The 16,747-nt window shown below is 44.0% G+C and overlaps 1 protein-coding gene across 1 annotated transcript in view; it reads right to left on the bottom strand.

Moving 5' to 3' along the window:
• Window positions 1–16,747, bottom strand: part of PGM5 (phosphoglucomutase 5) — a 198,694-nt gene that overhangs the window by 53,068 nt on the left and 128,879 nt on the right. The window contains exons 8-9 of the mRNA XM_004769248.3: window positions 5,731–5,866; window positions 1,643–1,826 (exon numbers count right to left, since the gene is read on the bottom strand). Of these exons, the coding sequence (XP_004769305.2) occupies window positions 1,643–1,826; window positions 5,731–5,866 (320 nt within the window). The remainder of the gene's footprint in view (window positions 1–1,642; window positions 1,827–5,730; window positions 5,867–16,747) is intronic.

The following is a 16,747-nucleotide window of genomic DNA, read 5'->3' as shown; positions in this document are numbered from 1 at the left end:
AAAGGATTCCTCTGAGGCGACACGGCTCTGAGACATGATGTGGGGAGCTCCCGACTTCACATGTCTGGAGATTCACTAGCGTTATTTCGGTCTCATCTACGAAGACGCATCCTCGTGGGAAACAAAACCCAACTACAAGAAATGGAGGATGCACTCCCTGTGTGAAGGACTGCTGGGCGCTTTCCTGTCTTATTCGTTGGCTTTCTAAAACAGCGCTGTGAGGCAGATGTGTTACCAATGAGGAAGGAACCGTGGCTCAAAGAAATTGGGCCTCTTTCCTGAAGTCATGTAACTAGTAAGTGGGAAGATGTGGGAAGATGTGCTTCTGAGTCTTCAAACTTCTTCTTCTTTAACTTTTTTAAAAGATTATTTATTTATTATTTGAGAGAAAGAGAGAGACACAGAAAAAGAGAGATAGAGAGAGAGAGAGTGCAAGCAGGGGGAGGGGCAGAGGGAGAAGCAGGGAGCAGGATGCGGGGCTCAATCCCAGGACCTTGAGAGCATGGCCTGAGCTGAAGGCAGGCACTGAACTGACTGAGTCACCCAGACACCCCTGGGTCTTCAAACTTCTCAACCACTCTTATCTCTACTACCCTACAGCTTCCCAAAGTAAAGCGTTCATCAATTTCCCCAGCCACAGAAGGCCTTCTAGAATGAAAGATGAATGACTTTCCAACAGAGATGGAAGACCACCAGGAAACACCAGAGACCAGAGGAGGATACCAACCAAATAATAGGAGGGCCTCAGGCTTTGGGACATCTGCAAGTCCGGGACTCTAAGAGAAGGACTATGTGTGAAATATTAGTCAAAATAAAAAGATCAGTAAATTCTGTTACATCTAGTCCCCCCCCCCCCCAGTCTGACAGCTTCCGATTTATTTTGTTGTCTGTTCTTGGTGAAGAGTGTACCAGAAGATAAGAATTTGGAGATTTTAGAACGGAGCTTTTCTTAACATTACTTGGTGTCTTATTTAAACTGTAAATATTGAAATGTGCTCCTAGATGGGTCAGTTCTTGCCATAGCCAATAAATACACAAAATCAAGAAGAAACACACTTTGTAATAGCTTTCAACTTCCCTTACACAATTCACAAAGATGAGACCATGGCAGAAGTTGTTGATTTTGTCACGGACCTTTTGTAATCATTCCCCACCATAGGTCTTCCTTTTGGGTTTTGTGGGACAAGTTTTCCCACTGTTTCTTCCCCTACAAACCCATCTGGCTAAGCTCCTATCATTCTCAATGACATAAGGTCATAAAAGGGGAAACTGCACCTGATCCTTGGGGATGCCAAGGAAAAAGAGTATTTTGTCCTGGGAACCTTTTTCTGAATCTGTGATGAGCCCACAGGCTGCAAACATTTCAGAAGGAAATATTGGGTTTCTATCTATGTTTAGTATCGGCCTGTCAGTTACAAGCAGAAAGAATACTGGACAGACAGTCAGGGCGCTGTGTTCAAATGTGTCCTCTGCCAGGAATTAACCAGGTAGGTAAACTTCACTGAGGGCTTTCTTCTCTCCTGGGTGCGGGCTCTCATCTGACACATGAAGCGCTCACAGTAGACCAGCCCTACAGACTATTCCAGCTGTTGGACACTCTGACCCCTGGCTTTGCCCTTTCTAGTGATTTCCTAGCAAGTACCTGTTTCTTGGTCACCGTGCCGTCCACAGGGTCCACATATTCAAAGCAGTCTGTCTTTGCCACACTGTAGACGTGGTTGCCCACGGCGAACTGCTGGCCAACGAAGGACTTGTCTGTGACCAGGGCCTCCAGGTCCCTCATGATGTAATACGTCATCTTGGGCTCTAGCCCCTCATAGTCAAACCTGGAGAGGGAAGGCAGGACACAGGGTGAAGGCAAACCTAGCCAGAGAGCCAGCCACAGGGCAGACCACTCAAGGTCATCTGAGCCTTGGTTTTGTTTTCCTGGAAGAAGAGCACAGAGAAGCGTCCCAGTAGGTCCCCATGCTCTCTTACCTGACCCACAGAACCCTGGCCCCATAGAGGAGCCCAAATGATCTTGTAAAAAGCACATGGAGTCATGTCCTTTATTTTAAATCCTTCCCCAAGTGCCCATCAGTTGAGAACAAGACTGTAGCCACAGACCATAACCCGCTGTGAGATCCGACCGCACCTACCCCTTGACTTTGTCCCACTCTCACGCTTGTTCCCTAATGTCCAGCCACACGGGCTTCCTCTCCAGTCCTCGGAGACACTTTGCCCTGCCCTGCCTTTGGGACTTTGCCATTGCTGTCTGTTCCCTCAACCTGGTATATTCTCTCTCCTTTTTTTAAAGTTTTTATTTATTTATTTGAGAAAGAGAGCATTATGAGGTGAGTGGCAGATTGCAGGGGAAGAAGCAGGCTTCCCACTGACCAGGGAGCCCGGGCTGGGGATCCATCCCAGGACTCAACCTGGTAGATGCTTCCCCATGACCACGCACATACCGGGCACATTCTCTTCTGTCACTTTTCCAGCTCTGTGTCACCTCCAGAAAGTGACCTTCTCTGACCTTCTATTCAAGACGTTTCCCTCATCTCTCCCTCTCTCACATCACTCTTGACATTTTCTTGTGGTACTTATCCCAACCCGTATTTACTTTGTTTGTGTATTTGTTTATTTATGTCTTATCTGCCTTTGCCGCCATGAACCACAAGCTCCGGGAGGCCAGAGACCTTCTCCGTTTCGTTCTCTGCTGCTTCTAGTAAGTGTTTACTACGCAGTGGGACGAAAGACAGGAGCAAGGGAAGGGGGGGAAGAAGGAAGGGGAGAGAGGAATCAAGGGAGGAGAAGGGAGAAGGAGGAAGGGACCTCAACATACCATAAAACTCTCTTGGAAACTTGGAAGAAATACCCCAATTGTTCCATTAAAACAAAAGTCCTCCTAGCCAAGAACATCAAATGTAACAATGGGGCTGGGAGGTGATTGGAAAAAGGAAAAAAAAAAAAAAAAAGACTAAAAATAACACCTCTCTCATTTGTTCTTGTCGGGCTTAAATACCATAATGCATATCGAGAGATGCCAGACACCATTGCTTAAAATTATTAATGGATTTTATTCTTGGTCACTATCACAAAAGAACTGGAGTCTTCCCCTGTGTCAGATAGTATCGACCGAGACTGAATGGCAAGCCCAGGGGGCGCTGTTAAAGAAGGAAGCCCTTGAGGGGCAGCTGGGCCCACATGGCTCACATGTGGTGAGATCTCACACTGGGCTCTGTGTGACACAGGGACAAGATGTGGGCTCCCAGCCCGCTGAAAGAAGGAAGACTTGAATCACTGCTACTTCTTCTTCACCCGAGATCTTTTAAGACTTGGAGTAAACATCAGGGTATTAGCCAAAATGGAAAACATGGAATGATGCCATTTCTAGCAGTGGGTCCCCTGTCCCTGTATCTCTGTCTTGTAAACTCTCCCTCCAACACAGATGTGCCCTCCCCAGCCTCAGAAACAAAACGACTGGGAACTCTTTCAGAACACTGGAGGCAGTGGATGAGTTCTGAGCCTAGAATCTCTTTAAAGATAGTCTTTTGGGGGAAGATCGAGACCCAACCAAGCAGAGAGGGGTAGAAGGATGGGCTAAGGGTTTATTAGGATATGGAGGGGGCAGTGAAAGAGATGCAGAAGTTGGGGAAATCCACGGACAGGACATATCACATTTGGTCTATTGTCAAGCCTGCCCAAATGCTTATCTTCATACCCAAGCAGACTCTGACACAGAACCCCCACTTTGCTACGGCAAACCACCTCCTCTGACCACCACAACCCACACTTTCAAGGGAGGAAATATTTCTCTCCTTTTTTTTTTTTTAATTAATTACTTTTATTAACATATAATGTATTTTTGCCCCAGGGGTACAGGTCTGTGAATCATCAGGCTTACACATTTCATAGCACTCACCATAGCACACACAAGGGAGGAAATTTTTCAATGGGGAGTTCCTTCTGGGGTCCATTCACACAGGGAAAATCATATGGGTTCCCAGATACAACTTCAGGTTCAGAAACAGTTAACCAAAACTGTTGGATTATCTCCTCCCCACCACAAAGAACAGGCTAGAAGTCTTTTTATTTCACAAGGATCTCTCAACCTGTATCTGCTGGAGGCTGAAAAAAGTGTTAACCATTCATTCTACCTACTCTCTCTTCCTTTTTTCTTTATCTCTGTGATCTTTTTGGACAGAAATCTGAAATGTAAATCAATGTTCTACAAGAATTTAAATTGCCATTGCATTATATTCTGTAATACCATATTTGCTATGAAAAAAGTAATTATCCTCTAAGCTCTTGGCCACAGAAAAAATGAACTATATTCTAAATACAGTCATCATAACACCATGTCCTCAAAACACTGGCAGAAAGTTAGATAATCATTGCACAAATTATGAGGAACACATCCTTAACTCAAAGGGATCTCACTAAGCCAGAGGTTGGCGATCATAACATATTTTTATCAGGTTGGACTTTTTTTTGGAACAGCTTTGTGCAATGGAATTACTTCCCAGGTATGCCAAAAAGGCCCACAAGAATTGGGATTTTTTGGGCACTTGTGAGAAATACTAGTAAGTATAACAAATGCCCAACCTGCCTTGAGAGTAACTGCCTTGTTTATGAAACAAGGTACCATTTGAGGTGGTTTTCAGGAAACTGCAACCTCTGTCTTCTTGTCTAAACAGGAAAAAAGACTATTATGGCCGTGTCAACATTTCCCAGAGCCCTGTAATCTTTTTGATGGTAATGAGGCCTCTCACCGGCTTTCTTATTCTCTGATATTTATCTAAGTAAATGACTTGTTAAGAGAAAAAACAATCACCTTATAAGGGAAGTCTGAAGCTTTCTTTCTGTTCCTTAAGCTCTTGAAACATAACCAAACATCCAAAGTAGTTAACTATTTGTAAACAAAGCAAAGACGCCACCGTACTGTTTTCCATACACAGAGAGTCTCTGAGGCTACCCAAACGTTCCCTTGCCCCATCCCCAGGTTCTCCACTGTTAACCTCCTTGCCCATCACTTCTCCCCCAAATCCGTGGCTTGGTACTTGGAACACAAACTTAGCATACCCAGGTACACCTAGCGGGCAACCAGGCAGGCAGAAGACTCTGCTCCCTCACTTACTTCACAAACAAGAAAGTGACATAGATAGACCCCCCCCCCAATCCTGAGCTCTTAGCCACTGACCTTTGCCCCTGCTCTCTCCCAGGGTAACAGTTCCCTCTTCTGCATCTCCTTTTACAGGGACAAAACTTTAGCCAAATCTGGGGCTCCTGAACCATGTGGCCCCTTCAGAGGGCACCTTAGACATTGTTCGACCCTTAGCGAGCACGTAAGACGGAGGGAAGAGAGGATTACGAAAGCAATCCGACCTATCAGTTTTGTCTCTGCTTCCATTCTTTGATAATTATGGTTGGAGGACTAAGAAGGAGAGCCCCTGATTAGACGATCCAACTCTCCTGGACAACAAAGGACTTTTAAGGTTCTGCAGTTCAGAGTCCCTCTTGGAATGGATGCCCATCTGACAGGCACGGGTGAAGAGATGACAGAGGAAAGTCTCTAGGGGAGGGGAAATTTCTGCCTTCTGGTTTGGATGCCCTTGACAGGTTGCCCAAATGCCTATCAGGAGCTCCAGCCCCTGGGTTCCTCAGATCATCCTGAAAGCTGCCTCCTTCTTAAGGTTCTAGCCCACCACTTTTCTCCAAGAGCAGTTCCCCAGGGACCCCCTCACTCCTCACCTGCAATAATAGTGGCGGCCAAATTTGGCCCAGTGATCTCGGACGATTTCCTCCACACTCTGCTTTCGCGCAGCCAGAATGGAAAGCCAGACCAAAACAGCCCAGAGGCCATCCTTTTCGCGGAGGTGATCAGAGCCTAAAGAAGAAAGAAGAATTCTGCTGAGGAATTGTTCCTGGGGGTGGGGGGAATAAAAGCCAAATGAACCACGAAGACCAGTTAGCAACTGAGTATTGAAATGGTTGCCTATATTTACCTATTGTGATAAATACATGTCCCATAGTATACTGGCATTTTTGAAAAAATCCAACTGAAATTCAAATAGTACAAAATAACATCAAAAAATATAATACAATCCTGGAATTTGTTGAAAGTACCAAAGAGCTAAGCTGACATCACATTTGCCCAATGTTATCATTCATTCAGTCAATAATTTTTTATCTTTACAATATACCAAGCACTGGTCAAGGAGCTAGGGATAGAGCACTGAATAAGACAACTCTTTATTCATAAAGCTTGAATTTGAGGAGGTAGAGACAGGCAACAGCAAAGTAGACGAGAGAACAAGATGCATTAAATAAGGACAAGGGCTATGAAAAAAGTCACAGAGTATGACAGCAGCAAAAACTATATTACCTAGAGTAGTATAGTTTGTCTACAGAAGGGCTAGTGGTGGCTTTCCCAAAAGACATGTTCACCCAGCACCTGTGACCGTGACCTTAGCAGGGGAAACAGTCTTGCAGATACAATCAAGGATCTTGAGGTGAGAGCATCCTAGGTTACTCAGGCAGACCTTAAATCCAATGACAAGTGTTCCTCAAAGGAGAGGAGAAGATACAGAAAGGAGAAATATAGAGGAACAGGTGACATAAAGACAGAGACAGAGACTGAGACTGGCATTGCTGTCACCAGTGAGGAACACAGGGAGCCCCCCCAAAGTGGAAAGAGGCAAGGAAGGGCTCTCCCCTAGAGCCTTCAGAGGAAGGATGACCCCCAAAATCAACACCTTGATTTTGGTTTTGTGGAACACATTCTTGTTGTTTTAAGCCACCCCCCAACCCCAGGTTTACAGTGATTTGTTGTGGCAGCCTTAGGAGATGAATACAGGTTGTCATGGTCAGCTCCACTGAGATGATGACATCTGAGCTGCCATGTGGGAAGGAGTCGGCCACGCTGAGATGTGGACACGAAGCATTCCAAACCAAGGGACAGCAACCACAAAGTCCCCCATGCAGGAATCAACTGGGTAACTCTACCCTACAGCAGGTAGAAAGACAGGCAGTTCATGTCGTGGCATTCACAGGAATGCCAAAAGCCCACTGAACAGGTAGATTTCTTTGCAAAAAAGAACCAGAAGGAAATGCAAGAGGCCCACTTAAGTACCTGTCTCCTGGCCGGCTCTAAGCTCTCTCTGAAGTGAAGAGGGCCCAGAATCCAAGGCACTTGTAACAGAGTAAGGAACACGGTGACAGGAAAAGCATGGGAAGGCTTTGGAATGAGGGTTTGAAACCAAACTCCTGCTACCTCTTGCACGTGTGACAAGTTGCTGCACAGTTATTAAGCTTTCTGAGCCTCAACTTCTCATCTGTACAATGAGGACACCAACACCAATCTCGTGGGGTTGTCCTATCAATTTAATCAAGTCCAGAGGGCAGGCTCTTGGGTCAGGTTGTTCACATTCAAGTGCTGGCTCAACACTTCTCTTTGCGGGACTGGCTGTTCTCATCCGCAACATAGGGACAAGGATGGCTCCCACCCCGCGGGGTCACTGTCAGAATGTATTGGTCATTCACACAATGCACCAACATGGTGCTGATTCCTTAAGACACCCTTTAAGGCAGATTGTTCTCAGTTATTCCTATACTGTAATCCTCTGACACTAGCAATAACCATATTGTAGGAATGGCAACTGGGACCAGGGGCTGGACCAATGCTTCTTGCAATAGAGCCGTGAGAATGGACGAGGACGCTTTGGTTTCAGGGCTATGAAACATACATAGAAAATCGAAAAGAGAGACCCAATGTCTCAAAGCTCTTGAAACCTTGAAAATGGGATGAAATAATACTTAAGTTAAACATTTTTGACAACCTCTCAATGAAGCTATGAGCCATTTACTGTTACATTTATGGTGTTAAATGTTAAGTGCTTTTCCTTGAAAAGGAAAACATACAACCTTGAGAGGGCAGTGAAGATATTTAAAAGGAAAAACAATCAGTGTTTGGTTCTCCTTCTGCACTGATCAATGATGTGCTGATGACACTTTCAGACGTCTGGTTGCCGCTGCCTCCAGGTTGAGAGGACCCCAGACGTTAATCATCACACCATGGGGTGACTCTTGTCTTATCCAGCGAACTCTTCGCACGGCTACAAAAATGGAAGAAGTTTGGAAGATACTGGGCTGGCTCTATGGCTGAGTGCCAAAATAACAAGTCTAGGAAACCCTGCCCAGTGGGATAATTTCAAAACCTTTAGTCCTTTTATAGCTGAAAAATTACTTTTATTTACTGGCTAGAGAAAAATACTCTTTTGTTTTAAAACATGGGCTTTGCATACCTTGCATTTCCAGCTGGATTACATTACCTGGGGATAGAACCATTAGAGGTTATTAACTCTGTGAAAGAAGATGGCATAATTTAGTGGGAGAAGAGACATGAAGTTCTTTTAGCAAGATTAAAAAAAAAAAAAAAACACCTCGCCCATTTGTCACCAACTCGACAGTGGATTTTGACATTGGTTTGGATATACTTGCCTACAAGTTAAACATCTGCAAAAATTCATAAGGGGAAATGATCTAGTAAAATGAATTGTGCTTTTTACAGCTTTCTGAGGTGGGAATGGAGACAATGATGGATGTCGCATTTACACACACGATTCCCCTGGATGCTCATGGAATGCTTTGGAAAGGGTTTTGGGGATACAACCCTCCTTCTCCAAAGCAAATGAACTATCATGCCATATCAGTGACAGGTACATTTTACAAAGGTATGAAATGGTTTTCTGAAACCCTACCATAAACAGAGTAAAAACAGAGGGAAGAGCTATTCACATCATAGATGATAAGGCTTAACACACTACATATTTATAAATATTTTATGAGTCAATGAGAAAAAGAGATACCCCGATAGAGAACTGTGGAAGGGTAGAAATGAGCAATTTCGCAAGAGAAAAATATTAAGAGTTCAAAACATTTGGACAGATGTTCGGTCTCATTGCGGTCAAGTCCATTAAATGGGATGATATTTGGAAACTGCCAATTAGCAGAGGTCAGGGGAAGGGGAATACTGAGTACCAGTGTTAGTATAAATGTGTGGTTTAATACCATAATTTGGCAAAAATAATCAATAGTCTTAAGGTATCACCCAGGTTTGGACTCAGCTATCCTTCTTTTTAACCTTTAGCCCAAGGACGTTTTACTAAAGTAGCTAAGAGATGAGAGGAAAATTGGACAAATACAAGCTAATCATTACACATCAGGATAATTGTGGAAAATCCATCCAAAAGCTTGTTTAGATGTTTTCATGAATGGAACAATTAAGCTTACCAAGGAAGTATATTCAGTATATTTTTGGAGCAAAATATAGGTAAGATATGTTTGTATGTATGTGCACAGATAAACAACAGGAGGACCACCCCACCCTTAACAATATCTCGGAAATGGTAGAACAGCAGGTGTTTTCTTCTTCTGCCCTATTTCCAGAAGAAAGATATATTTTTTTCATTATAAGACAAAAAGTCTTCAGTGGTGTGTAGAAAGTCATATCTGAGGACATTCAATTCCATTTACCAAAGAGCTGGTTGGGATAGTAAACAGATCACTACCACTTATGAATGGGTGATGGACTTTGAACTATCATTCATCCCATAGAGACTGAATATAACCCCCTTCCCTGTGGGTCTCGCAGATCTTGAGATTAGGATCAGGAATATCCCGGAAGGTTTTAGAGACTAACAGAAGTTGAGGATAGGGAAGAAGGCGTGCAGCTGAGCTGTCAGCACTGGCCTTGGAGGAAGTTGGGGATGCTTATTTTGTAGCCTACCTTTAGCTTCACAACAAAATGGATTAAAAAGTATGGGGAGTCCCCTCTACTCCGGTCCTCACACAAAGACAACTTCCCCCACTATTAACAGTCCCCAGTGCAGGAGGACATTTATTATAAGTGTTGAACCTACACTGACACACGATTATCACCTGAAGTCCATAGTTTATCCTTGGGTTCCCTCTTGGTGTGCAGTCAAGGATTTGGACAAACACGACAAACTACTAATCTTTTTGCCATCTTCATAGTTATGCCTTATCCAATACTCTTACTTACTCCAGTAAGATTATTGGCCTCATGGAAGATAAGGGGGAAATAAAGAGCATACTCAGTCTCAAAGTGATTTCCTTCTCATGGAAATTCCAGCATGGGCAAATCAACTCAATAAAACATGAACACAATCAAGTCATCTCAGCTGAGACTCAGATCAGGAACGTCTGAACTTGTCAATTAGGAAAACAGATATCACTGTGCACCTTTTGCAGGCCCCAAGCTAGAACAAGAATTATGATTCTCAATCCAGGCTGCATATCAGAATCACCTGAAGAACTTACAAGAATTCCAAATATCAGTGCAAGGCCTTACTCCTGACCATTAAAACAAGAATTTTTGGCAATGGGATACGGACATTAGTATTTTTTTTTTAAAGTTCTTCAAGTGATTCTCATGGGCCGCTGGGGTTGAGAGCCACTGCATTAGGAGAAGAATAATCAAAAGAGGTCCATGTTGGGGGCAGATGGCTTCTTTTTGTCCAAATCTGACCTCTTCTTTTTGTCCAAATTTGTTGCTAAATGAAAGTGGCCACTAGTCTCCAGTTTGGTGGATGCCACAGGTCCTGCTTGCGTGGGTGGCTCCTGCTGGAGTCGGTGTCAGGATTATGCTCTCTCCCCGCCCTTTCTGTCTGGAAAACTTGGGAGGATTTTACCAACTCTGGGGTAACCAGCTCGTCCCAGTTTAACCTGGGACCTTCCCAATTATAGCAGTAAATGCCCCCCCCCCATAACTAAGAAAACCTCTCAGTCCCCAGCATGCCAGGATGCGTGATCATCTAAAAAGAAGGGCCACTCCCTCGAATAGGCCTCTGATGGTTTTTAGGATTCGTGCCTGTTCAATGCACATAGTAGCACCACCATTCCCAGAACCGGAAGTGACAGGAGCTATACATACTTGCTCTCGGAGGGGGATTACGAAGCGAGATAAATTCCATTCTTAGAAGATGAGCAGGAAGGTACCAGACACTAGACTCCGTATCTCACACATCCCCGTGTATTCAATCACCCAATTTACACAACAGTATAGCTCCTTTGACAAAGAAGAGACTGTGGCTAGACCATTTGTATGCGGTCACACAGCCATGAAGTGGTGAAAACAGGCTTCGAACCTGGGCATGGGTTAGCTCTGACATGGGTGGACTATGCTACTTCCCGCAAGCCCAGGAACCACAGTGGTCCCCAGGGGCTGCAAAGATGACAGAGAAAATGGCCCAGGGAGCTGAGGCAACCCTCCTGAAGATGTGGGTCACAGAGGCGGTCTTCCTCCTTTGCACACAAGATGGTCAGAAAAGTTGCCGATTTCCCTTTGCTTCTCTTCTCAGATCAATTTAACCTCAGATCATTTACAAATGCAGTTTTCTACTAGTCTGCACTGAAAGTCTCCCCATCCTCTTTTCGTCCACTCAAGACAAGGATTTGTCTTTTGTAAATAGTGGAGTTCGAAGGGAAACGTGTGAGACAGCCCTTTCAGGGGACTCGGAGATTTGAAAACATGCTATAGAATAGTGACAGGTTGGTTTGGGGGTTTTGTGTTTTTCATGCCTCAAATCGCTTATGTTCAGCTTTCAAAATCTTGCCCAAAAGCAAGGTGCATGGAAAGACTGCCGCTTTTCCATGCTCAAAAATTAAGCTTTTTAAAAACAAATGTCCTAGTCATCAAAAGAAGTGAAATCTTGCCATTTGCAACATCGTGGATGGAACTAGAGGGTATTATGCTGAGCGAAATAAGAGAAAAGACAATTATATGATCTCCCTGATATGAGGAAGTTGAGCGTCAGTGGGGGAGGGGTTGGGAGGTAGGAAAAGAATAAATGAAACAAGATGGGATCGGGAGGGAGACAAACCATAAGAGACTCTTAATCTTACAAAACAAACTGAGGGTTATCAGGGGGAGAGGGGTAGGGAGAGGGTGGTTGGGTTATGGACATTGGGGAATGTATATGCTATGGTGAGTGCTATGAAGTGTGTAAACCTGGCGATTCACAGACCTGTACCCCTGGGGCTAATAATACATTATATGTTAATAAAAAAATAAAAAATTATTTAAAAAAACTCAAAAAACAAATGCCCTAAACCTTTCACGAATTGGAGAACAAATTTATTCCACGTATCAGCAGGTCAGGATCTATGTAACTGGTATATATAAGAGACAGCTGTCAGCTCAGAAAGGTAGGATGGCTGCAACTGACCAATGACCGGTGCTGTGGCCATTATGGATCCCAGTGAATAAGAACACGTGGCAATAAATTTCATGATGACATTGATGATGATAACGATAATGATGACGGTGCTTGACACCAATATCCTACAGGGCATTTGGCTAATACGGCCACACCCAATAAGCTCCATGAGGGTAAGAACTGTGTCTGAAATTACTCATCACTCTCTCTTGGCCCTGGTTCATAGAAGGCGTGCAGGAAATATTCACTGAATGATGACATCAAATCAATGACTGAGTGAAACTCTTGTATGTAGCTTGATCTAATTCACTGGACTCACTCCTCAGTGAGAGTAGCTAGCTGGCTAGACGTCACCTGGAATGTTACATTGGAAAAAATGTTACAGATCATCCCACTGAATATTCACCTTACAAATGAGGAAACTGAGGCCCAGAGAAGTTAAGCAATCTCTGCAAGGTGGTTCAGCCTTACAGAGGAGGAGTCAAGACTGGAGCCAGGTCTGTCAAATCCTGGCGCTGTGCTGTTTACGTGACACCATTCTCCCAAGTCCCCTGGCATTCGTTCCACCCTCAGCTAAAAGAATCACCACAGAGGAGTAAAAGACCCCTCAGCCTGGCCTTAACTGGGGGCAGCAGGCTACTGTGGAGCCAGTGAGATTGGGTTTGAATCCCAACTCCGCCAATGTTACCTTGACCATTGGCTTGACCTTCTTCCCTAACCTCAGTGACCTTATCTGGAAAATGAGGGGCCATTACGGTCCCTAATTCACTTCAGTGTTGAGAAGTCTCCATGAAACAATGTATAGGAGGCCCTGAGCATGGTATCTGTCACTTAGGAGGGGCTCGATAAATCAGACATATTAGCACGATTTCATTAACATGTGCGCCAAGGCAGTCAAGCCATCTGTCCTGGAGGAGGCCAGCCAGCTAACACAACTCTCCCTCATGAGCACACCGGTACTGGTAGGTAAGGGAGAGTGGGACCTCCTAACTCATACATCCCACGCCGTTTCTTTGTCACCAGAGCGGAGGAAAACAACACGATTCCCTGAGAACTACTCCTTGACAGGTCATAAGCTGAACCGGCAATCATTTCAGTGGATTTGCGGTCTGCACCACATGGCTGAGGACCTGTCACTCTGTAGTCATTCCGCTTTGTTCTCCTGGGGTCACCTAGCAACTAGCAGAGAGCAGGTGGGGAAGCCTGCAAGTGCCATTTTAGGAACTACGTCTTAAATACCAAGGGATGGGCCTCCTTGTTAGAAGTCCCTTAGTCAACATTGTAGACAAAGGAACCCTTAGTCTGGCTGGGATCCCTCATCTGTGGCTAAGGACCATGATTTCCCAAGATTCTCAGTCCCAGAGTGCCCTGGTAGATGTGGACACAGCCTCCGAGGTCCACTCTTTCGTTTTCATTCCATACTCAGATGTCACACACACCCTCCCTCGCCACTTTTCAACAGCTTGGAGGATGAATTGAAGGGTGAAGGCAATGGAACCGGGGAGACCCCAAGAACAGGATTTTATGTGATGGAGACATTCTTCTCACTCCAGGTGGAGCTCTGGGTCCCAGCACAGGGTAGGGAGTTGATGCAGGGTCCGAAAGGGAGTTCTGATTGTCGGACTTTACGAGGAGGTTCTTGGGGATGTCAAATTTGGCGCCTCATGCTCTGACCTAGCCTACATCGCACATGTGCACACAGCCTGTCCCAACTAGCCCCACAGAAGAACTGCTCTCCCAGCACTGATAATGCTGTCACCGCGGCCTTCTCACGTCACATCTGCTATCCAGACGGATACACAAATTGGCCATGAATAGGAGAAGGAAATGGGGTAGAACGTCAATAATATGAAATTCACAGGCTTCTTTCTTTGCCCTAGAGACTGAACCAACGTGGAAACAGCCAAATATACAATTAGTGATCATCTAGATAAGGAATGGACTAAAGTGGTTGTTTATTTTACCCGTTTAAAAAGGTACACTATGGGCCCCTGGGTGGCTCAGTGGGTTAAAGCCTCTGCCTTCAGCTCAGGTCATGATATCAGGGTCCTGAGATGGAGCCCCACATCGGGCTCTCTGCTCAGTGGGGAGCCTGCTTCCCCGCTCTCTCTGCCTGCTGCTCTGCCTGCTTGTGATCTCTCCCTCTCTCTGTCAAATAAATAAACAAAATATTTTTAAAAAATGAACTCAAAATTCAGAGCTTTAAAAAAAAAGGTACACTATTAAGTAAAATCACTGTATAAATACAGAAAGTTAAGTCTATGCAGTATTTGTTCAACAGCGATACTGAGAACCCAACCTTGAGTTAGGATGCACCCAGGTCATGTGTGAAACATAAACAAAAGAGAAAGCATGGCCCTGAACTGTAAATTACATAACTATTATGGGAAATAAAATGTCTTTTCATAAAGCAACGGGAGAATAAGTCAATAATATAAACCACGAGACTATACAGCAGAGAATGTCTGTGTTGAAGGCTGTAAGAATTTAAGACACATAAAAGATCACCAAAGCTAGAACTCAGCCCACCATTGAACATGAGGCTCTTTACAGGTAGTGGTCAGTCAACCATACACAGGAAATAAACAGGCAAATAAAACAAATTGCAAATGCTTAATAATACTTAAAATTTAAATTCTATTCATTAACACAGGTTTTGGGAAGAAGTCCTCCTAGAAGCACTTTGTTAGGTTTTAATTTGCACTGATAATTACATGATGATTGAAAATATCAAAATTCTAGTTTTAAAATTATATAACTCTGACTTTGCTATACTTTGTAACATCCCTCCTCTCTCCCTTCCAACTGGTCTATATTTGTGTTGTTTTGTCTTTGTAAATCCTCCCAAAACTTGGGATAGAAATGCCCAGATCTCCAGATATATGTATTCACTTAAAATTGCCAAAAATAGGGGTGCCTGGGTGGCTCAGTGGGTTAAGCCTCTACCTTCAGATCAGGTCATGATCTCAGGGTCCTGGGATCGAGCCCCGCATCGCATTGGGTTCTCTGCTCAGCAGGGAGCCTGCTTCTCCTCTCTCTCTGCTGCCTCTCTGCCTACTTGTGATCTCGTCTCTGTCAAGTAAATAAATAAAATCTTAAAAACAAAAACCTGCCAAAAATATAACTACTGATAAGAGAAAGAAGAAATACCAACATGGAAATCCTTTGTTTCTTCCTTATTTCTTTCCTTCTGTCTGTCTACTTTCCCTCCATCTTTCCAGCCTTCTTTCCTTTATTTCCTCTTTTTACCTTAACTTCCTTCCAGTCTGTCATCCCTCCTTCTCTCCTTCCATCCATCACGCAAACAATTACCCAAGACCTACCATATATCAAAGAAATAGAGCTGAACAAAATAGGCATGGCCCCTGTCCTCAGGGCATTTACGATGTCTCCACATCATACAGAAAGATCGAACCAATCTTAAAAATTTGAAATTACTTGTGACCTGGAATGTACACATAGGCTGGGTCTCTCCCGTTTGTGCTAAAAACCGGCCAGATATAAAAATAGCCTACTTCAAGAGAACCAGGCTGTACTCCAAAGTTCACAGTGGAAAAAATTGGTGTGACAATGATGGACAAGTCATGTTGGTGCCAGGAGACCTGGATTCAATTCCAAATCTTCAGAGGGAGAGATGGATGCATACAGAAGGTTTAGCAATGCCCAGGCATATACTAAGTGTCCATTCAAAGAGATTATTATTATTATGGAAAACTCAACAGAGAGTACTTTCTTGAAAACAATACACAGTCATATGGCTAATGACATTAGCTTTTTAAGAGTATGTGATCAAGGTAATAGTAATATTCAAGGTGATGTTCAAATTCAGAGCTCATCCAGGTTCTCCCAAACACAGCCATCCCTCAGTATTTCCTGTAAAGGAAAAAGCTTTGGGCCGGGACCACTCATACATTCCCCAAATGGTGTCACTTCTTCGAAAACTGCTGTCAAAGATGGAAACGAGAAGGACCTCATCAACCAATGGCAAAACAAAAACAAAAATGAAAACAAAAACAAAATAAAACTTCAACATTTTTGGTTTTATAGATCTTAGGTTTAGTTGTTTCATATATCCCCTTTTGTGTACGGGGACAAGTCCAGATTCCTTCAAATTCGAACTACCCGGATGTCATCTAGATGAACAGTTTTCTTCTCTTTAAATCTGAGAATTTTTAATACGTTCTTCTTTCTCTCTATAAATGAGTTTTCCAAGGCTCTTCCCAGGAGGTGGGTGAGTATCTGGTCCCAGCACAAAAGGTGATCTGGCTTGTTAAGGGACTTTGATTCTTTGGCAGAGCCAGAAGTACAGGTTTCCTATTGTCCAGGACTTGGACTTTTTCCTAGGAGAGAAGCCTGAGCTCCAATCCTATCCCCAGCCTGGTACCTTGGAAATGTCTAGGAGCTCAAGAAGCTGGCAAAGGAAACTTCCACTCACGATATATCTTGCTCGTCTTGGAAAAAAAGCTTGACATTCTTGAGCCTGAGTCAAATCCATATTTTCAAGCTTTCTTGGCACCAAACGATGCATT

This window comes from Mustela putorius, unplaced genomic scaffold (genome assembly GCF_011764305.1).
Source record: "Mustela putorius furo isolate JIRA1106 unplaced genomic scaffold, ASM1176430v1.1 tig00003854_pilon_pilon_pilon, whole genome shotgun sequence".
Lineage (NCBI taxonomy): Eukaryota > Metazoa > Chordata > Mammalia > Carnivora > Mustelidae > Mustela > Mustela putorius.
This window is presented reverse-complemented; position numbering and strand designations above follow the sequence as displayed.